The sequence below is a fragment of the Myotis nattereri genome (assembly GCF_964212035.1).
Source record: "Myotis nattereri genome assembly, chromosome: 11".
Lineage (NCBI taxonomy): Eukaryota > Metazoa > Chordata > Mammalia > Chiroptera > Vespertilionidae > Myotis > Myotis nattereri.
The window spans coordinates 68,271,745-68,294,063 of record NC_138086.1 but is presented as its reverse complement, the minus strand read 5'-3'; the positions used below and the strand labels follow the sequence as shown (position 1 = coordinate 68,294,063).

The 22,319-nt window shown below is 40.5% G+C and overlaps 2 protein-coding genes across 2 annotated transcripts in view; one reads left to right on the top strand and one right to left on the bottom strand.

The window, feature by feature from the left end:
* FBXL13 (F-box and leucine rich repeat protein 13) overlaps positions 1–22,319 on the top strand; it is a gene marked incomplete at both ends in the record, with an annotated part of 152,915 nt that overhangs the window by 47,342 nt on the left and 83,254 nt on the right. The window contains 2 exons of the mRNA XM_081102001.1: positions 1,824–1,919; positions 5,336–5,468. Coding sequence (XP_080958127.1) covers positions 1,824–1,919; positions 5,336–5,468 — 229 coding nt within the window. The remainder of the gene's footprint in view (positions 1–1,823; positions 1,920–5,335; positions 5,469–22,319) is intronic.
* On the bottom strand, positions 7,131–21,626 carry LRRC17 (leucine rich repeat containing 17). The gene is made up of 3 exons (XM_081102154.1): positions 20,801–21,626; positions 12,254–12,409; positions 7,131–8,015 (listed from the first exon to the last, which is right to left on the bottom strand). The coding sequence occupies exons 1-3, from the start codon at positions 21,570–21,572 to the stop codon at positions 7,618–7,620; spliced, it is 1,326 nt and encodes a 441-aa protein (XP_080958280.1). The 5' UTR covers positions 21,573–21,626; the 3' UTR covers positions 7,131–7,617.

The following is a 22,319-nucleotide window of genomic DNA, read 5'->3' as shown; positions in this document are numbered from 1 at the left end:
GTAGGATCCAATTAGATAGAACTTCTAAAAAATTACAGATAATATCCTGTTAGGATTTGTAGTTGAAAATAATTTAATCACGTTGATGTGGAAAAGTAAACCCTTTAAACTCAACACTAACAATTACACAATGGCAGTACAGTCGGGGGTCTAGTTTTAACCATTTGGTCATGAATCACAATAGTAATTATAAGCTTTTAGGTATGGCGGAAGCCTTGAGAGATCATCTCATCATAGAGCCTCATTTTGCTGATGAAACAGACTCAGAGGAGTTAGGTCACTGAACTGGGTTGAATAATATCCCCCCCAAATTCATGTCTACTAGTACCCAGAACCTCAGAATGTGATTTTATTTGGAAATAGGACCTTTGCAGATGTCATTAGCTAAGATGGGGTCACCCTGGAAGAGGGTAGGTCCTAAGTCCAGGGACCAGTGTTTTTAGAAGAGACAGGAGAGGGAGATTCAAGCACGCCCAGGAGGAATGAAGACCACATGAAGACAGAGGCAAGGGCTGGAGCGAAGTAGCTACAAGCCAAGGAAAGCCAGCGACCGCCAGAAGCTAGGAAGAAACAAGGACACCCTGCTGTGCCTGCAGGAGGACGGCCCTGCCAGCGCTGTGATCTCACACGTCTAGACGTCAGAACTGTGAGGGAAGAGGTTTCTGTTGTATGAAGCCACCCAGTGTGTGGTAGTTGGTTACAGCAGCCTTAGGGAACCGAGCTCATGACCTTCCGAGGGGCAGTGGCGATTCTGGAATAAAGGTCCAGGAAATAAAGGCTCGGTCCACCCAGAGCAGCTGTGCTCGAAGTCCTCCTGTCTACTTCGTGTGTTGGAGCTTACTAGGTCTTTTTTTGTTAAATTTTGTTTTATTGCTTAAAGTATTACAAAGAGACCTTCCCTGGCCTCCCCTACCCCCCAGTGTCTTGTGTCCGTTGGTTATGCTTATATGCATGCATACAAGTGGAGCTTACTAGGTCTTAATGAGTTCTCTTACAGTGTGCAGCCCTTAGGGCGTTGCTTCCTGCCTTTCTCTTTCTCTAAGTCAGGGGTCCTCAAACTACGGCCCGCGGGCCACATGCAAATACAAATGTTGTATTTGTTCCCGTTTTGTTTTTTTACTTCAAAATAAGATATGTGCAGTGTGCATAGGAATTTGTTCATAGTTTTTTTTTTTTTTAAACTGTAGTCCGGCCCTCCAACGGTCTGAGGGACAGTGAGCTGGCCCCCTGTTTAAAAAGTTGGAGGACCCCTGCTCTAAGTTGTTCTTAGGCAACCCTTACACAAATTTTAGTATGTACATTTACCTTAATAAAGCTTATAGTAAATTAATACCTATACTTTCTTCCGGAATAATTACCAGAATTTAGGACACTCTCTAGTTTTAGAATATTAGTATTATCTGATGTTTTGTTCCACCTTGTGTTTTGTTTTGTTTTTTTAAATATATTTTTCATTGATTTCAGAGAGGAAAGGAGAGGGAGAGAGAGAGATAGAAACATCAGTGATGAGAGAGAATCATTGATCAGCTGCCTCCTGCATGTCCCCTACTGGGGATTAAGCCATCATGTGCCCTTGACCGGAATCGAATCCAGGACCCTTCAGTCCATAGGCCGATGCTCTAGCCACTGAGCCAAACCAGCTAGGGCAAGTTATGGTGCTTTAGATAAAATTCCTATCTTCAGATAAAGTTCCAGCACTTAGATCCCTGCTTCTGCAATGTATGGATTACATTATCATTATTAATAGCAAAAAATGCCAAGTGGAAGAGTTACATCAAAATCCATATTTTTCAAAATGACCTATTTCTTTCCTTTGTGTTTAGATTTTCTCCAACCTCAATTTAAAAGATATGATCATTTTTGGTCAAGTCTGTCATGCCTGGATGGCAATGATACAAAACAGCACATTGTGGAATCATGTAAGTAGTCACTACCTGAAGCTGTGTCTGCTGAACACATGGGGATATGTCCGAGAAATGTGTCGCTAGGTGGTTGTGTCACTGTGTGAACCTCATCGGGTGCGAGCGTTTACACAAACCTGGGTGGCGTAGCCCACTACACACCCAGGCTACATGGTATAACCTATTGCTCCTTGGCTGCAAGCTTGTCCAGCATGTGACTGCACAGAACAACATGAGATTAAATCAAGCACAAGAGAAAATGATGCAATTGAAATACGTGGCAAACACGAGATGTGTGAGGCTGCTGCCTGGCTTAACACAGCACCCTGTTTTACAGCGAACTTTTTTTGTGTGTAAGTAGGAGTACACACTAAAATAATGATAAATAGTATAATAAGTACCTAAACCAGTAACATAGTCACTTATGATCAAGTATTATGTCCTGTGTGTAATTGCATGTTCCATACTTTTATATGACTGGCAGCACAGTTGGTTTGTTTGAAGCAGCATCACCATAAACATGTGAGTAATGTGTTACACCATGATGTGACAATGGCTATGATGTCACCAGGCGATAGAAATTTTTCAGCTCCATTATAATCTTATGCAACCACCTTCGCACATGTGGTCCACCATTGACTAAAATATCATTATATGGTGCATGACCGTATTTTAGTTCTTAAAAGAGAATGGGCTGCTGTAAGCCAAATGCAGTAGTGACTGCCTTCCTTCCTCTCCCCTCTATGTGGCCACCAAGAGTAGGTGCACTCATTTCTCTTGTGCAGGCATGATGAGCCTGAAAGGTGAGATAAAAAGGCAATGTTATTTTAAGAGATACATTATTAGTTTTTTCTAATGAAAATGGTAGAAATAAATTGAATATTATTTTTGGATTGATACAAAGTTCTATTGTACTTGTGAGGCTTACCAGTGCCTAACTCAGGATGCTGCAGAGATAAATGAAAACAATGCAAGTAAAGTTCTGAGTGTAGAGCCAGTATGTAGGGAGCATGAAATAAGTATCAACTATATTATTTGTTCAAAAATATAACAAAGCAGCCCTTAATATGGCACAGAGGAAAAAAACAACTGAGCATGAAATAAGGCTAAAATACACAACACGTCAACAAAGCTTGTTCGGTATTCTCCGTGTGTTTGCATGCATACAGACACGCATCCACCTAGGCATTTTCTTATATGGACTTCCTAGGCCGGTACCTCTGTACCCTTCCCAGCCTACTATTTTTGTACTGTTCTTGTAACTTAGAACATGCCTGCGTTTCTCAGTCCAAAAAGACATTGGGGAGCGGTCTCAGCCAACAACCAAAAATAAGCATGTATTATCCCCGATGACTTCTCTATTCTGTTTCATGGATGATGCTTTAATCTCAACAACTATGATCATGTATGCCATCGATCAATTTTGCAGTGGCAACATTTCCTCTGTTGCCTAAAGTTCAATCAATAGCTGACTTTGCCACTGCATTCTGACTGCTGATGATGGGAGGACTCATGATATCATGTGCTTCGACTCACCTATGAATAAAAGGCCAGGGCCATTCCGCAGCAACTCTAAAACTTACACCAAAAAACCAGCAGGAGTTGACAACATGTCCAAGGCTCTAGTGTGATAAGTCACCTCAACATTTTTTTTATCCCATCAGAGCACCATTCCATTGCTTGGCTGTACTGTTGTGCTCTTACCTTGTGCCACAATGGCAAGAAGAAAATGAGCTTCTGTCTTGGGTAAGCCATAATGGCTAACAAATTAAGTATTCCTGTCTTAAATTTATTTTTTTTTCCAAAATATATTTTTATTGATTTTTTTTTACAGAGAGGAAGGGAGAGGGATAGAGAGTTAGAAACACCAATGAGAGAGAAACATCGATCAGCTGCCTCCTGCACTGGGGATGTGCCCGCAACCAAGTCACATGCCCTTGACCGGAATCGAACCTGGGACCTTTCAGTCTGCAGGCCAACGCTCTATCCACTGAGCCAAACCGGTTAGGGCTTAAATTTATTTTTAGTTTAAGGCAGTTACTCTCAAACTTTAGCATGTCTCAGGATCATCTGAAGGGATTGTTAAAACAAATTGCCAGTTGCCACCCACAGAGTCTCAGTAGGGCTGGCGTGGGGCTTGACAATTTTCATTTCCAACAAGTTCCTGGATGATGCTGATGCTGCTGGTCCTAGAACCACACTCAGAGAATCAAAGTAAAGTGGGTTTTAAAGTAAGAAATCTCCCCCCGCCCGTGTGGCTCAGTGTTGAGCATCAACTATGAACCAGGAGTTACCTCATGTTTCTATTCCTGCTCAGGGCATATGATCCCAAGTAGGTGGCGAGCAGGAGGCAGCCAATCAATGATTCTTTCATCATTGATGTTTCTATCTGTCTCTCCCTGTCTGAAATTAATAATATATATATTAATAAATCTCTTAGTGACAGATTGGGGTGTTACTTTTTTCCTTTGGAAAAACCTTAAAGAAGAAAAAAAATGAATTCAAATGGTCTGGAAGAGAAAGAATATGTACAATATTAATATGAAGACAAATACTTCAGAAGCCTGGCAGAAAAAAACAGCACTTGTACTCAGAGACCTGACTGGGTAGATGGAGCATATATGAGCACATGGCCATGAATAACAAAGCCAGGATAGGACTTTAAGTTTCATTATGTTCAGCAAATTTCCCTTTCCACAATTCTATGTTGCCTTTCATGTTCAATTACTTTTTTGCCTTTATTTGTGAATGCTCAATTGTGGCATAACTATAACAAGCATTTTAGCACTAAGAATTGCTTTGTTGAGAAGGCAAAAATTTGAATGTTTATAAACTTGCCCTTTCAACTGAAAAATACTACTAATACTATGTTATCAATGTTATTGTTTATCAACTAGCCCTGGCCACTCAGAGCTCACATACACCTCTGCGCTCTTCAGTTTTACATACAATCAGCCAGGTCCATTCCGGCGATTCTTTTCTCTAGAATAACGTCCAAATTATGACTTACGAAAAGGTCATTATAACCGTACACTCTAAATTGTCTTTCCTGTGGTCAAGGACCCAGCATATAGTCTGTGCTCATAAAACAAAAGGCAGACGTATTAACCCAGACTGCATTGCCACTGAAGTGGGGGAGGGCAGCCTTGGGCTCACTTGAGATGATGGGGGTGTCCAGTCCACTCCAAGATAACTGATCGGGTTGGGGTGGATGTGAGGCTGCCAACCCTCACAGCTGTTGACCTGGACCGGACATTTTGAATTTGTTTGTAATTAAACCTAGGAATGACCATGAAAAACAATAAGAACAAAAGCCCCCCCAAATGAGTGATATTATAAAAAATGTTTTAGTCCTTGATGCTTTAAAAATATTTAAAAATTTTATATGCCTAAGATCTTTTTATTTCTTGATATCATCTGTTTATCCTTTTTAGATTGATTTTTCCTCAGTAAAACATACAAACATGGATAAATATGTAGTGTATACGCTGCAACGGTGGCGTCTCAATGTGCTGCGCTTGAATTTTCGTGGTTGTCCTCTCCGATTGAAAACTTTGCGATTTGTCAGTAAGTATGTTAATTACAACTGTTTTGCTTTCTTGTATTTTAATTAAACAAATGTAAAGAAAAGTAAAAAGAAAATGGAAACCTCGGTTACAGTCTTAGGCCATAAGAATGCCAATTACACGAGTATAAAAAGCTTATAATGTGGTCAGCTCTTACTGGATTGTATATCCTAGGAGCTGATTCTTTCTCTATTCTAATTGATCACTTTTTGTGTGTGTCTAGCATGTGTTTATCTATATATCATCAATTTATCTCCTAACATAAATAGTAGAAGCACATAGTCTCATTTTAAAAGTTCTAACAATATATAGTAAAAGCAAAATTTCTCTCAAACTCATACACTTACTAAAAGATACTCAATCTTATGTTTTCTGTTTTTTAAATATGTATTTACATATATGTGACTAAAAAGACAGTTAAAATTTTTAACATGAAAGAGGCCATATTAGTTTATATTTTCCTTTGTCTCTTAGGAATATTTTCATGCCAATACTTAGAGATCTACCAAATTATTTTATTATTATTATCTTTAAATTTATCTTTGTTGTTGAAAGTATTACAGAAGTCCCCTTTCCTGCTCTTCCCCCGCCCACCCCATGAACCCCCTTACACAATGAAATAATTACTCGGCCATAGAAAATAATGAAATCTTACTATTTGTGACAGCCTGAATGGAACTAGAGGATAGTGTGCTAAGTGAAATAAGTCAGACGAGAAAGACAGATGCCAGACGATTTCATTTACATGTAAAACCTAAAGAACGATATAAATGAACAAACAAAACAAAAACAGATTCATAGATACAGAGAACAGACTGATGGTTGCCAGAGGGGAGGGGGCTTGAGGGACTCAGTGAAAAAGGTGAAGGGATTAAGTAGTACAGATTGGTTATTAACTGTATTTTACTTCCCAAAATAATTATTGGGAAGGAAAGCACAGCACAGGGAATATAGCCAATAACCTATAATAATAAAAGTGTAATATACTGATTAGACTGGACGACCTTCCGGATGAAGGCGGGGCTGCGAGGGAAGCCGGTGCCGGCAGCCAGGGGAAGGCAGGCCTACTCTTGTACGAATTTTGTGCATTGGGCCTCTAGTGTTCTAATAACTATGCACTGTGCCAGGTGGGTACTGGAAATATCAGGGGGAATACTTTGTGAAGTTTATGACTGTGACCACTGTACTGTACACCTGAAACTAATACAAAATAATATTGGTTTTCAACTGTAATAAAACAATAATAAAGCGCACTCTGCAGTCCTGCACAGCAGAAAGGGCTTTCAGTGGTTCTCAACCTTCTGGCCCTTTAAATACAGTTCCTCATGTTGTGACCCAACCATAAAATTATTTTCGTTGCTACTACTTAACTGTAATGTTGCTACTGTTATGAATCATAATGTAAATATCTGATATGCAGGATGGTCTTAGGCGACCCCTGTGAAAGGGTCGTTCGAACGCCAAAGAGGGTGCAACCCACAGGTTAAGAACCGCTCATGATTCACATCCTCTGCAGCCCCTCCTCATTTTCTGACCTGCCTCCTACATAATTCTCGGATTCTCTACTGCTGCTTGTGACAATTCTCCTTCAGGTCTAGCTTGACAGTTTTGCAAGAATCAACGAAGAGTAGCTGAGGATTTGGAATGCACAAGAATCAGAAATGGAAATTTATTCAATGTATAAGCTGACTTATTGAAAACAGGTGGGGGTGGGGACGGGGTGAGGATGGAGGGGAGAGAATGACATTCTATTATTACCAGGCATTTGTACCTTTTCATTTTGATTGTGTTTAGATATGTCTGTACAGCTATCAAGAGGCATGTAAAAATGAACATTTTAAAAATTATTTTTAAAAAGCAGTAAAAACATTTATAACAGGACATTATGCAACTCTAATGTCATTAGAAGCCATCTTCCGCAGGCTACTAGTTTGGAATCATCATCAAAGGCTGTTCTGCAAAGAGGCAGGCAAACAGGATGAGAGTATTTCCTTGATGACTCTCATAATAAAAAATAATTAAAGAAACCTTCCTTTAGTTGGATAACCCTGCATAAATAGGCAACACAGTTAATCGAAATGTAAACATTGGTTTTTTTTGACACCAGTACAGCAAATATATAACTACTTGCAACTAGAAGAATCTCTAAATTATCCCACTATAGTGATTCTTACACTTTGCTTCTTTGCTGCGTGCTCCCTATGTATTTTTTCCCACTCATCCTCTTCCGTATCCTGGTCAAACGTTTCAGGGTACGCTGGTAATTTGTCTTTGGGACATTCTTCATAGTAACTCCGAACGTATTTCCCCACAGACCACCCCTTGTATTCTTCAGGCATTTTGCATTCCAGGCCGTTATAGTGGACGTTGTAGTGGTGCTTTAACCAGTAGTAGAGGTAGTGGATGTTGTAGTCACATCTCCAAGGGTTATCTCTGAGCCACAAGAGTTTCAAAAAGTACAAGTCTTCTAATACGCCATAGTCAAAGTTCTGCAGGCTGTTGTTTGATAAATCTAACTCTTCTAAATGTGTGAGTCCTAAAAAAGCAGCTAGAAACAGAAAATATTTATTAAACCAATGAGTAATTTATTGGGTTAAATGCAATTGTATGCTGTTTATAAGAACAAATATGTTAACAATAAGAGACTTAATTTGTCCTGTTGAAAAGAAAATATTTTATCCCCTCCTTTTTCTCAGAGCACATGCTTCAGAAAACTTGTAATGCTAAGTACTTTCTCCTCTCTTTGAAGTGTGTACATATCCTTTGGAAGACGAAGGCCTTTTGTCAGTTTTATGAGTCATAATGTCCTTCTCAAGGACCTGGGAGCCCCTCTCCTTGAAATGTAATCATCGAGAAAGATAGCACCCCTCTCTCCCAGTTTCTGTGGGAGTATAGGAGCCTTGCTCTAAGTTGCAAAACTACCTCTTGTCATAAAGATAAAAGTTTGTTTTCCTCTTGATAAAGCCAATTCACTAACACAGTTGGTCACCTCAATCACCAGGTGAAGTTAGGATTAACTGTGTGACAAATGCTGCTGTCAAGTCCTCTTACTCGAGGACTAGCTGTCTCTTATCCTGACACATGTATGCATTGGATTGTATCTGCTTGGCTATGCAAAATGTGAGTTTTCTCTGTCTTTGCAGTCTCTTAGCGGATTGCCTGTGATGTGCATCACTGTCTGGTTTAATGCTTTTTTCTTTCTCTACTATTTTTGTGGAGAGGATTCCTGTGTTGGGAGAACATTTTGTGGTGCGCCACCCCCAATTATTTATTTATTTTTAATCTTTATTGTTAAAAGTATTACATATATTCCCTTTTTCCATCATCAACCCCCTCCAGCCCATCCCTGCTCCCGCCTCAGGCCCTTACCTCTTCATTGTCTGCATCCATAGGTTATGCATAAATGCATACAAGGTCTTTGGTTGATTACCTCCCACCCACCCACTGTCCCCTGCCTTCCAATGAACAAAATAAACAGATGAACGGAGTGGATCCAGAGATATGGAAGCATGGAACAGGGGCATTTTGGTTTTAATCGTATTTTCCTAACAGTACATGCATCCAAATGAGAAGTGCTAAAATTTATTTTTACTCAAACAAAGCTTTCCCCTGGATTAAATGGACTAGAACACAATATTTTATATGCATAAAATCAGTTTTAAGTTAGCTTTCTAAATGATGTATTTGGGCTCACGTGCATGTTTATGCTCACTGGAAAGACGCCACAAAATCAGCATGAATTAGGAAAATATTTCAAATGTAAGATAAATGCATATAATATAAATGCATAAAACATGAAGAGGGAGGGAATTATATTCCTGTAGATATTTCTGTAGAGTCTAAAAACAAAACAATTTTATCAACATTTTGAAAACATCTGGTTGTGTGTTTGGCAGACTATGGTAGGGGGTAGCTATCAGCTTTGGATCAGATGTATTTAATTCTGCTGGGGAATGGATACTTAAAACAAATATCAAAGACATAACACAAAATAAGACAACAAGAAGCTTTATTTTTTTTTAAGTAAACAAATTCAAACCTAGATTATCCCTATTTTAGTTGATGTGGACTGACCCTAAAATTTATCATTCAATCCCAATTTCAAATATTTTGCATCGATTTCAAACATTTTCTCATTGCTGTTTTTAAATACTCTTGTTAGAGCATAAAGTGTTCTTATTTTGAATTTGGAAAACATGTCCTCATACTAATACCAACAAGCATTTTCATATCATTTGTTCTCAGACAACACCCATAATCCCCCCCTCAAAAATAACTCTATTTTAGTACAAAGCAAATAATTGGGGGTGTGGGGTGGGGAGAGCAGGCGGTAGAAAGGAGCAAAAGGTCAGCTCTTTGTCATCTTTGTTCTGAAGATACTGCATTTTTTTCTATTTGCTAACATTTGTGAGTCAATGATCTCAACAATTTACTTTTCTTAAAACAAGTCAGCCCTTCAGATTGAAAGCATGTGTAAACATTCCTAGATTTTATTTTGAAAGCACTACAGTTGTTACTGAAACCATCTGAATCCAGGCACGTTGAAAAGCTCGTTTTCATTTGTTTCTTAAGGGAGGTAAAACCCCTAGTAGAGTGTCTTCTTTCCCCTTCTTTACAATAATACCTGTAATTTATGAGATTGTCGCTCACGCCTCCTAAAGACTGGCAGATCTTACTGCATTTGTGTATCCACCAGCACAAGTCGTTAAGTAAGCCTACTTTGGCAGGGTTTCATCTCAAAGGCCTCAAAATATAGAGGGTCTTTTATTTTAAAACTCCTTTAGATCATTTAAAGTGCCGAGATACTTTTTTTGTTCCAGAAGATATACAAAGAAAAGCGGTTGGCATTTGGTAGGTGTTCAATACACATTTGCTAATGTAGAAAATACTTTCCTGGGATTGAATTGAACAAAGGAGAAAGAATACTACTGCTGCATTTTACAGTGCCTGTCAGCAAGGAAATCGCAGTGGGTGAACACCATTACAGGCCTTCAGGAAAGAAATTCCCAGGGGTGGAAAAGGAGTCCTCTCAATTATAAGAACTTCCTAACTGATGAGAGGAAAATATCCTTAGAAGTACAACAAATCCATTTTGTACTATTATCTATTTCTGTGTTGTCATTTCTTACTTTTCTCTGGTTTTCTCTATATAATGTAGCTTTATTGTAATTAAAATATTGTTTGCATTATTATGCACTACTTTAATAAGTGTAACTTAAAGTGTCTTTTAGAGATAGCTCTAAAACTTGTTTTCATGGGTACTTTTTTATGGTTGTTGTTAATCCTCACCCGAGGATATTTTTCCATTGATTTTTAGAGAGAGTGGAAGGGAAGGGGAGAGACAGAGAAACATCGATGTAAGAGACACACATCAATTGGCTGCCTCCCACACTCATCCCTGCTAGGGCTGGGGATGGAGCCTGCAACCGAGTTGTGTGTGCCCTTGATGGGAATCAGTCCCAGGACCCTTCAGTTCGCAGGCCAACACTCTATCCACTGAGCCAAACTGGCTAGGGCTGCGTGGATACTTTTGATAGTTGGTTAGTCAAGATCAGAAGGAAATTAGACACTTGCCCAGGGACCTGGGACATGGCAGGCTTGTCTCGAGGGTCTTTGGTTCTCCTGGAGCAAAAGAAGGTCCCCACCTCCAGGACCTTCACCCTGTGGCCTGGCTGGCCTGCACATGAGCGTGATTATTGCTTCATTTGGGAGAAGAGTTGTCTCTGTAGCAATCTTACTCACTGTGAAGTGAAAATTGCTTTGACCTCACAATTTAAAGATACTCCCAAGTTTACATTATCTGTACAGACTATATATAAGTGTAGCGTATTGCTGTTCCCTTGAGAAATGTTTTAAAAATTATGGTTTCTTAATATTTTGGAACAATGTTATTAATACTAAAATATACCTGTGTAGTTCTAGAACATTCATTTTCAATTTTCACTACTATATTGTTAAAGTCTGAATGTTCTATTCATGGCATTAAGTTACCACCAAGAAAAGCAGAAAATTGTGCTCCCAATGTTTGACATTAACATTGCGCTTTTAATAGTATTAATAACCGATTTTTATAGGTAAGACTTTTCAAATTGGAATAGCACTGTGAAGGCACGTAGAATGTGTATGTTACAAATCTGACTAATGTTGCAGCAATTCTCAGTTCTTTCTAAACCCATTGTGTAATTCACCACTCTTGCGTTTGCCAGAGGCTTGCTTAGAAAATGGAGAAGAGATTTGAAAGATGGGAAGAACTGATCTTGATCTAGGATTAGATAAAATATGACTGGCTCTGGTTTGAGGACATTTTATCTTAATTTATGAACTTGGTGCTTAGCAGATTGTTTTAAATTTACTTTAAACAAGTTTTTTTTTAAGTCCTACTTTAAACAAGTTGGAACTTAATGAATAGCAAAGAAAATGCCAAATCTGAATTTCCCTTTAAAAATCACATTTAGAATTTCACTAGCCATATAGTCTTTTTTTTTGTATTCTATAAAACACTCTTATTTGAACTAATTAAACAACTGTGGCTTAGTAATATATAGTATTACATACTTCATAAAACATTTCTGCAAATATTTCTGAGTGCTAAGCAAGTTTTAACCTAATCTAATCTAACTAAGTTCTAATTAAACAAATTCTAAACTAATCACATTTAATTTAAATTCAAACATCTTATTATATAGTTTTTTGAAAACTGAATTGTATTTACTATAAATGTTGCCATAGGAAGAAAAAATAGACAACACCTGTCACCGGTTAAAAGGGCTAGTCTGTGGAACTTACCAGGATCGATGAATTCGATGCCATTGCTGCTAAGGTTTAATTTCTTTAGCTCATGAACATCTTCAAACTCCTTGGGCCGAAGTAGGTTGATTTTATTGTACGACAAGTCAAGTTTAACAATATCTGGAGGGATATTGTTTGGAACTTTCTTCAACTCTGGAAACATTAATAATATTCAGGTTATCAAGCCTCCTCTCGCTCCCTTTTGCTCTTAAATTCTTACACCTGTGTGACTGAAGCATCAGCTCTTACAGAGAAAAGGACCGCTAAAGCCAAAGAACACCCCAAAAAACAAGCCTTAGCGCGTGCCAAATTCTACCAAAGCCTGTGAGCCAAGAGCATGACACTTAAGGAGCCACTCATTGCTGAGCTGTTCAGAGAAACTTCCTCAAGGCAGCGGCGAGAAATCAAGGGAACAAGAGGCAACACAGCTCAGTTGGCTCAGTCAACAGGGGAAGCCCATGGTGGGTTCAGGCCTCCTGCCCATAGAATCACCCAGGAAGCTTTAAAAAGTATCCTTTTTTTTTTTCCCTCTGTTAAATTTGCTTTCTCTTTTTGATGGGATCTTAGTATCAATGTGCAGGAACTGTTCTAAGTTCTCTAACAAGTATTAAATGACAAGAACTCTATGAGCTAAGCAGCATTATTATCATTTTATTGTCTTTAAAATATTTTTCATTGATTTTGTTTTTTTAGAGAGAGAGAGAGAAAGGAAGGAAGAGAGAGAGAGAGAGAGAAACATCGATGAGAGAGAAACATCAGAAACATCGATCAGCTGCTTCCTGTATGCACCCCGACCAGTGATCAAACCTGCAACCTGGGCATATGCCCTGACTGGGAATTGAACTGGTGAACTTTCCGTGCATGGGACGATACTCAGCCAACTGACCCACATCAGCCAGGGCATATTATCCTTTTATAGATGAAGAAACTCAGGCACAACTTGCCCACAGTCACATTCCTAGGAATTAAACATAAACATATTCGCCCAGAATCTATGCTTCTGACCACTATGCTTGGCTGCCTATGCATGGCACCTTTCTGTTTCATTGATGTTATTCCACCTGCTTAGAATCCTCAAGGTTGGCATGCAGGGTGAAATAGGGGAAGGGGAGCAACTGGGGTCAGTCAATATATTGGGATGGCCATGAGACCTTCTGGCTCTGTACATATTTAAAATAACATCTCCCTGCTTTTAAGTGGGTAATAATAATAATAATAGTACCATCATTCCTTGCTTTTTCTCAACAGTAGTTATCAACTACCCTAGTATACATTTCAGTGGTATTTTTTTTTTTCATTTCTTACCCCCTCCTCACCATGGAAGCTTCATGAGGAAGGCTTAGAACAATGCCTAATCCTATATAATAAACCCCTAATATGAAAATCTGAATGGCAGAATGACCGGAAGAAGGACCAGTTGCTATGGTGTGCACTGGCCACCAGGGGGCAGACGCTCAATGCAGGAGCTGCCCCCTGGTGGTCAGTGCGCTCCCACAGGGGGAGTGCCACTCAGCCAGAAGCCGGGCTCATGGCTGGTGAGCACAGCAGTGGTGGTGGAAGCCTCTCCCGCCTCCACTGCAGGTGGGTGATAAGGAGCGAGGGCATCCTGGACTGCAAGAGCCCTGGACTGTGAGAGGGTTGTCTGACTGCCAGCTTAGGCCTGATCCCCGGGAGGACAGACATCCAGCAGGTGGACATCCCCCAAGGGGTCCCATACTGGAGAGGGCGCAGCCCGGGCTGAGGAACTCCCCCTCCCTCTCCAGTGCACGAATTTCATGCACCGGGCCTCTAGTATATCATAAATAGATGGTATGTGGCAGACACCTTTTATAATGGCACCTAATGATCCCCTCTACTGCTATTCATACCCTTGTGTAAAACCTTCCCCTTGAGTATGGGTTGAACCTACTGATTTGCTTCTAACAATGCAGCAAATGTGATGGGATGTCCCTTCCATAATTAGGTTACAAGAAATTGTGACTTTTGCTCTGCTAGCAGACTCTCTGTTGCTGGCTTTGATGATGCAAGTTGTTATGGTAGAGAGGCTCACATGGCAAGGAATTCAAGGTGGCCTCTGGCCAGTAGCTGGCAAGGAATTCAGGTCCTCAGTCCAACAGCTCTTAAGGAATCAAATTCTGCTAGCAGCTGTATGAGCTTGGAAGGGAATCCTTTCCCAGTTCAGCCTTCAGATGAGATCACAGCCCGGAGTCCTGGTCAACACCTTGTGATTGCAACCCCGTGAGAGATTATGAACCAGAGGACCTGGCTGAACCACGCCTGGTTTCCTGACCCACACAAACTGTGAGATAATTAAGTTTGCTGTTTTAAGCCTGGAAGTTTTGGAATAGTTAGGCAGCAATAGATAACTAGCCCCTGGTAAATAATAGGAGCTCATTAATGTTTGTTCTGTTTAATGATTCAGGTTATATATTGAGGCCTCTTCTAATAAAAGTACTTTGAAAATTTGGAGTGATCTTATTTCTGTCTTCCAGTATGACATGGTTCCGTTTGACCTAGAGCTGTATCTGTCAACATACTAAAAGGCGAAAGATTTTAAGAGTTAAACTTATTATAATGGTGCAACAGTAGGGTAATCCTCTCTTTAGGATCAGCAAGACCCTAACTGGAGAGCTATGGTCTCTCTTGGGCACTACATGTAAACAAGGAGATGGAGATCCTGGTGATAATTGGAAACCACAGAGACAATTGAGAACAGACATTAGAAATAATTTCTTGCACCATGTACCCATCACGGTGTACTATACAGCTCTTGTGCCCTAGCTGGTTTGGCTCAATGGATAGAGCGTCGGCCTGAGGACTGAGGGGTCCTGGGTTTGATTCCAGCCAAGGGCACATGCCTGGGTTGTGGGCTCGACCCCCAGTGGGGGGCGTGCAGGAGGCAGCCAATCAATGATTCTCTCTCATCATTGATGCTTCTCTCTCCCCCTCTCCTTTCCTCTCTAAAATCAATAAAATATATTAAAAATATATATATACAGATCTTGTAACATAGAAATTCACACCTGAAACATATATGTTCACGCTGACCAATGTCACCCCAATGAATTAAAAAAAGAAAATTTCTTGGCATTTAGCATTTGGAATATCTATTGAGAATGGCTGTCACATCTTCTTAGAAGGCTTTTAAAAACAGAATAGAGCATCAGTTTGAAATCCGGAATCCCACCTCTTCTCACTTCTTCCATTGCTACCACATTGGCCCATACCACCATCACCTCTTATCTGGGTCATCCCAACAGTATCCTAAACCTACGTGATCCTGTTAAAATGTTGTAAGTCAGATCATGTCAGTTTTGTCATTTTCCCAGATGACTTCCACCCTCCAGGTGGCAGAATCCTGCAGTGGCTTTCCATCTCACTATGAATAAAAGCCCAAGTCCTCACCAAGGCGCTATAAAGCCATTAAAGGCGGTAGGTCTTCCTCATCACCAGAGTCAGCATCTTCTAGGTTCTGGAAAGCAGCCTTTGTATCAGGACTTACTGAACCCACATCTGCTGGGCTGCATCTGAGACCACTGGAGGACAAGGTTAACCACAAATAAATGGGTAGAAAAAAGGTTTATGAGAACACCCTGAAACCCCAGCTTAAGCAATGTGGCAGACCTGTGGATGCTGGAAAAGGAACATGAATTGCAGAAACAACTTTGGCATTGTTAGCAGCAGCCATGAGTAAAAACAGGATCCATAAGTAATACCAGGAATTGCAAACCAAACCTTTTACTAGTATGGCTTAGAAAATCATAGAAAAATTTTATTGTATTGATGAGTATAAACAACTCTTTAGTTCTTTTGCTTTAAACTTGAATGAGAATTGAAAATATTGGTGTAAAGCATGCGTGTCTTTTTAAATTATTTATTTATTTATTTTTATTGTCTACAGTTTTACATGTCTCCTTTTCCCCCAGTTGACCCCCCCACCCCCAGCCATTCCCATTCTGGGCAAGCCCCCACCGCCCCAGTGTCTGTGTCCATTGGTTATGCTAACATGCATGCATACAAGTCCTTTGGTTGCTCTCTACACCCGCCCCCCCACGCCCCCACAACCTACCATTTGTCTCTGGATCTATTCGTGTTCATCAAATTATGTTGTTCATTATATCCCACATATGAGTGAGATCATGTGATATTTATCTTTCTCCGACTGGCTTATTTCGCTTAGCGTAACGCTCTCCAGTTCCATCCATGCTATAAGCATGTTTGTTTTGATAAAGATTACATAAATACAAATTTCCCCAGGCCAGAGGTCAACTTTGGCCAGCGCTCCATTTCTAGACCAGACACCATGTGGTTAATTGCTTCCACCTGAAATTCTTTGTAAACCCTCAACAAATACCATATTTACTTGATTATCACCCTGACAAGCCTTGCCTCTTCCCCAGCCAAGCCTTGCTGATTTTGAGGAGGGAACTGGGAAGTTTTCTTCATGTAATTTCCCATTTAATAGTCTATCTTGGTTGTCAGCAATGTCAGAACTACTCTGAAGGCTTAGTAATAGTGGGTAAAGAGACATAAATGGGCCTGTTTATTGCAAAAAAAAAAAAAAGTTAATTATTGTTCAAGCCAGTGGTGAAATTAACTTCAGAGGCTCCTGGGGACAATTTATAGGCATAATTCTTCCCAGTCCTAATCTTAGAGGTAAAATGAATCCTTAAAACTGGTAAATTATTCTGGTAAATGTGAAGCTAAAAGGCAGTTTTAAAACTGCTACTTTCATGTATTTTTGGCAAATCAATTTACCTCAATATGGCATAAACATGCTTTTCAACTAATCTTACATTTATTCCCTTTGAAAGACTAACATTTGTTGGCGAAGTGCCTGTCTCCCACTGAATAAAGCTATTATTTATTTTTCTTACTGTCAGATGTTTAAGGCAAAAATAGTGATCTTTGAGGTCTATGTGGTCATAGTGTGGTCAAACTGGCCCTACACATACCATCTGACTCATCATCTGTCAGCTGGGAGAGGCACAACTCCTGAGCTAGGGGATCTGTATTCGGGCCCTTGTGTGGTACCATGTGCATGGTACACTGTACAGAGCCTAAGGAGGAGGGTTCAAATTCTTATACATTTTCCTGGGTTAACAGACGTACCCAGAACATTGAAGGGAGAGATGACATTGCATAGGGCGCAATGGCGTGGGAACTGTTGGGGACTGCCTTGTGCGGCCTTAGGAAGACAACCTAATTTCTCGACACCTCAGTATCCTCATTTATAAAATGAGGATAATAGTATTGCTTTTAAGGTTGTGAGCAGTGCATGAAGTCATGCATGCAGCTGCTGTCTTAGGCACACCAAGCACTTAGGTGACAGCTCTGGTTCATTAGCATCACTGCCAGCTTCACTCTTGGTGGCATGTTCCAGGCTCCTTTAGAGCCTGCATAGTGTCCGACATGTGGTGCAATTACTCCATCCTGGCAGGGAGCTTGAGATGAATATGGCAGGACAATTATTCCCAGCATTTGACACTTATTACCTATTTATAGAACGGATAAGGAAAGTTACAGTGAATTATATTCAGATTGTCATACTTGAAGTCTAGACATGATTTTTAACTCCTATGTATTTTGATTTTTAAAGTTTACTTAAATGACTGCTTTACCAGAGCAAAGAAAGCAGCTTAGTTATTGTCATCCACCTAAGCACATGCCCTGGGCCAAGCAGCACCAAAAGGCATTTAATAGACAAGATCTTTGCCTTTAAACATACAGACATCAACGATATACTAAAAAATTAAAAGTAATCAATAGATTTATATTGATTATATTAAAAGACAAAACTACTCTTCATTTTATCTACATTTTAAATCTAAAAAGTATAGCTTCTGATTTATGTATTTTTTAACTTGGAGGAACTTGAGTTGTCTTTTAGTGCAATGCCCTATGTTATATATGCTGTGTATGTCATTAAATTTTATTTATATTGTTTCCCAGTAAATAGTATGTGTATTTTTAAAGCAGGGGGAATGCATTTATGAGCATATATGGAAGATTGTATTTAGATAATACGTGGAGGAAATAAAGCAATAAAATATATTTGTATTTTTGTAAGTTTATTTTTGCCAAGAGAAAGACAAAAATATCATGGAAAAAGGACAAGGGCAGAAATAGGCTCATGGGAGTGGGAAAGGCCCAAGAATAGAAAAGCAGTAAAAAACAAATTTCCTAACAAGTTATCTCTTCTTAAATGAAAATGTAATCTAGCTATAGAAGTCTTTAACTTAGTGTTATTGGCATTTTTTTTTCTCAGATAATTAATAAACTTAACTGTACCTACTTACTCTTTACCACCTGATGCACCAAGTACAAATTAACTTTATTTTGAAGATAGAACCTCAGCAATATCAAGTAATTTTTCTAACCCAAGTCTAGGATTAGTAGCTTTGAATTAGTTTTTATTTTATTTTATTAAAAAATATTTTTATTGATTTCAGAGAGGAAGGGAGAGGGAGAGAGAGAGAGAGAGGGAAACATCAATGATGAGAGAGAATCATTGATTGGCTGCCTCCTGCACGCCGCCCACTGGGGATCAAGCCTGCAACCTGACATGTGCCCTGACTGGGAATCGGTGACCTCCTGGTTCATAGGTTGATGCTCAACCACTAAGCCACACTCACCAGGCTAATTTTTAAAAATATAGTTCAAGTTTCTAAGCACTACAAAGGAAACCCTAGTAAAACACACTCCTCAGAATGAAGCACTACTCACTATAACAATATTTGGGAAATTCCACCCAATCTGGCCACAGGGGCACTGCATACTCGTATACTGACTTTTCTGGAATTCTCTAATGCTTCCATTGTTCATAGAGCTGCTGGCTTGAATATAGAATTTTAGAAGACAGCAGGATCAAGACCTCGCTCGGCCAAGTGACTTGACCTCCCCGAGGCTCATTTCCTCAACTGTAAATGGATAGTCAACTGTGGACAGGACTGTGTGTGGAGTACCTGGAACACAGGAGGTTCTCAATTAATGAACACTCTCTTAAGTCCAGGGGACCCCAGAATGGCATCTCCCGGGTTACAATGCTGTAATTGCTCTGCTATAGCATCAAAATGTATACAATTCACAGGGTGTCACGGTAAGCAAACCTTCCCAGGCCACATGGCTGTGATGTGACCCAACCAGGTGCCACCTTCCAGAGCCCAACAGAAGGGGGCAGGGCTTGAGCATGACCTCGCTGACAAATGAACAAACTTCCTGCTGGCTCAGGTTGCCTGTTTCTTCAACGTCAGCAAATTCCTGCCTATGGTTCCCTTGAGAGGAGCCAGAGTCTCTATGTTCTGAGCCTTCCCTTTTAGTTCTTAAAGAAACAAAACAAAGCAAAACCTGGCCCCAAGTAAGTAGAAGGAATGACACCATGCCCCACATCAATGACATCTGGCTTTAATATAATATTACAAATAAGTTATTAATCCATATGCATAAATGATACAGGCACTGTCCTACGGCTTGTTACCCTAGGGTAGATCAGGGGTTCTGAGACCACACTTTGAGAATGTCTTCGCTAACATGTCAGCAGCATTACTAAAACCTCCCTTCTGTTTTATTTCATGAATTTATCCTGTACGTGCACATCCTGCACAGTACTAGCCTTAGATTGTGTGGGAGGAAAAACCCAGCAATGATTTCAGGGAGCAGGTAATATTCTGGAAAGATTCCCTTAGTCTCATAGTCCTTTGATTCAATACTTTTAACTTAGTTTTTCCCGCCGTGTTTTTGTGTGTTTTATTTTGGGTAACTGGGGGACAATTAAGACACAGGATGTTAGACAGTGCGTATTAAACCTGAAGACTAAACTATGAGCTACACCATCGCCGCATCCCACTTGGCCTCCCTCTGACAGCGCTCGCACCAGCCCTGCTCTGCTCATGGTTCTCCTGGAGGTCGGCATTTCCCCACACATGCACACCGTGTTCTGCCTTCACGTGGGGTAAATCAGGTTATGTAAACAGCATTTTGCACTTGCTTTCATACCCACTGGTTTGCCTACATCAATTAAATTACATCAGATTTAAGATGAAAAGAATTACTTACAGCCACAGCTTGCGGCAAGCGAATGAAAGTAGGGCCCAAATTGCTGTCCTTCCCACCCTCCTGTAATGTCCCCTAAACCACCAACCATCTTGAGTTTGGACTCCAGCACTGTCATTGGAGAAAGATTTCTGGGGGGAGTTACACCAGAAATTCCAAGGCATGGCTTGGTGTAGGAATGAGGTATAAGATTCAAAGAACATTTTAACTTGCCCATGAAAAAGAAAAAGCAAGAAACTTTACACACTGACCGGTGTTGGCTCCACTGGTTGGAGCTTCATCCCATGAACCAAAAGGTGGCTGGTTCTGATTCCCCGTTTGCAGGTTCAACCCCCCAGTGGGGGCGTGTTTGGGAGGCAACCAATTGATGTTCCTCTCTCACATCGATGTTTCTCTCTCTCTCTCTCTCTCTCTCTCTCTCTCTCTCCCTCCCTCGCTCCCTCCCTCCCTCCTCTTTCTGAAATTAATTTAAAGAAAAAGAAACTTACAAACCTTTTCTTTTGCAGTCCAGTGTTTGTATGGGAAACACGTAAATGTGGCAAAGAGAAGAGTCCATCTCAGGCTTGATAACTGGGGGTCTCCCTGACACTTGGGGTTTCGGGTCCAATTGTTCCTTTTCTTCTTCATTACACAACTCTTCCGATTTTATCTGACGCAGCTTTTTATTTTTTAGTTCCTGTGGGCTTTCGCACTTGGCATAGTTCCCCAAATTTCGGTTCTTTGGGACCTGCAGCATTGAAATAAGCGTCTCTATGTCACAGGTACAGTGCCAGGGGTTGTCGTAAAGGCGCAGGTAGCTCAGGAGAGGTGTGTAAATGAACACTTCTTCGGTCAACACTTTGATCTGGTTATGCTGCAGTAAGAGAGTGGTGAGTTTGTTTAAACCAAAGAAAGCCTCACTCTCAATTTTGGAGATCTCATTCTGTTGCAGATCCAAGCTTTTCAGCCTTTTGAACTCGGAAAACATGCTGTTCTTCAAAATGCGGATCTTGTTTCTTGCTAACAACATGTGCAGCAAATCGTGAGGCCAGTCGGGCAGCACATAAACTAGTTTTCTTTCTTGACAATCCAAGTATTTTTCATGAAGATACGTGTACACTTCGCAGGGGAGGCCCGGGGCGTAGCGTCTGACCGGGCTGGAGCCTCTCCGGCCCCCACCCACCCGGCCAGGATTCGCGCGGCTTCTCACACCCCCAGGGTTTGCCTTGCGGAGCTCAGCGGCTTTCCAAAAGAAAAGCAGGACGATGATGGTAACCACGCGCATCCTGACACCAGCTGGCCCCAATTACTTGGTATGACAGATGGAACAATGAAAGTATTCCTTTGAAATCCAAGTTTGGGTAATCTTAACTAATGCAGATCAGAACAAAGAGATCCAACTGAGGTATGGTAGAGTCCCTAGGTTGCAGGAAAAAAATAATTAGTTAAGGACGTTGTAAGCACCGTTATTGACAAATAGCAGCTTTTTTTTTTTTTTTTTAAAGCAAGACATTCCAGATAATAAAGGCATATGCAGAGCAGTGGTGTATAAGGCTCTGCACCCTCCAATTGCCTTGTTTAGTGGCTAAATGTTGGATCCCTGAGGAATCAAGGCCCTCCTAGTTGCTAATCTGTGCAACCTCAGGCTAATTACTTCACCTCACCTTCTGCATCTGTAAAATGGGACTGAAGATACCTCTAGCATTGTTGAGAGGATGAAACGGGCTCCTGTGTGTGCCTGGTCCAGGGGAAGCACTCCACAGTGTTACGCTTAGCGCTGTGAAAACCGAAACCTGTAGTTTATCAGCACATTGGATTCAAGAATTAAAGGGTTTCCTCCCTCTTGCAGCCTTGAGATGTGCAAAAAAGGGAGGACTCAATGGCTGTCTTCCTGAGCTTATTCTTTCATTTACTGTCTCCCAACCACCAGTCATGTTGAATGTGGACTCCAGAAACGCTCAGGGTAAACTGAACTGTATCGGTATCCCTGGCTCAAGGTCACCTTCTCAGCGGTCACGGCTCTGCTGTATTG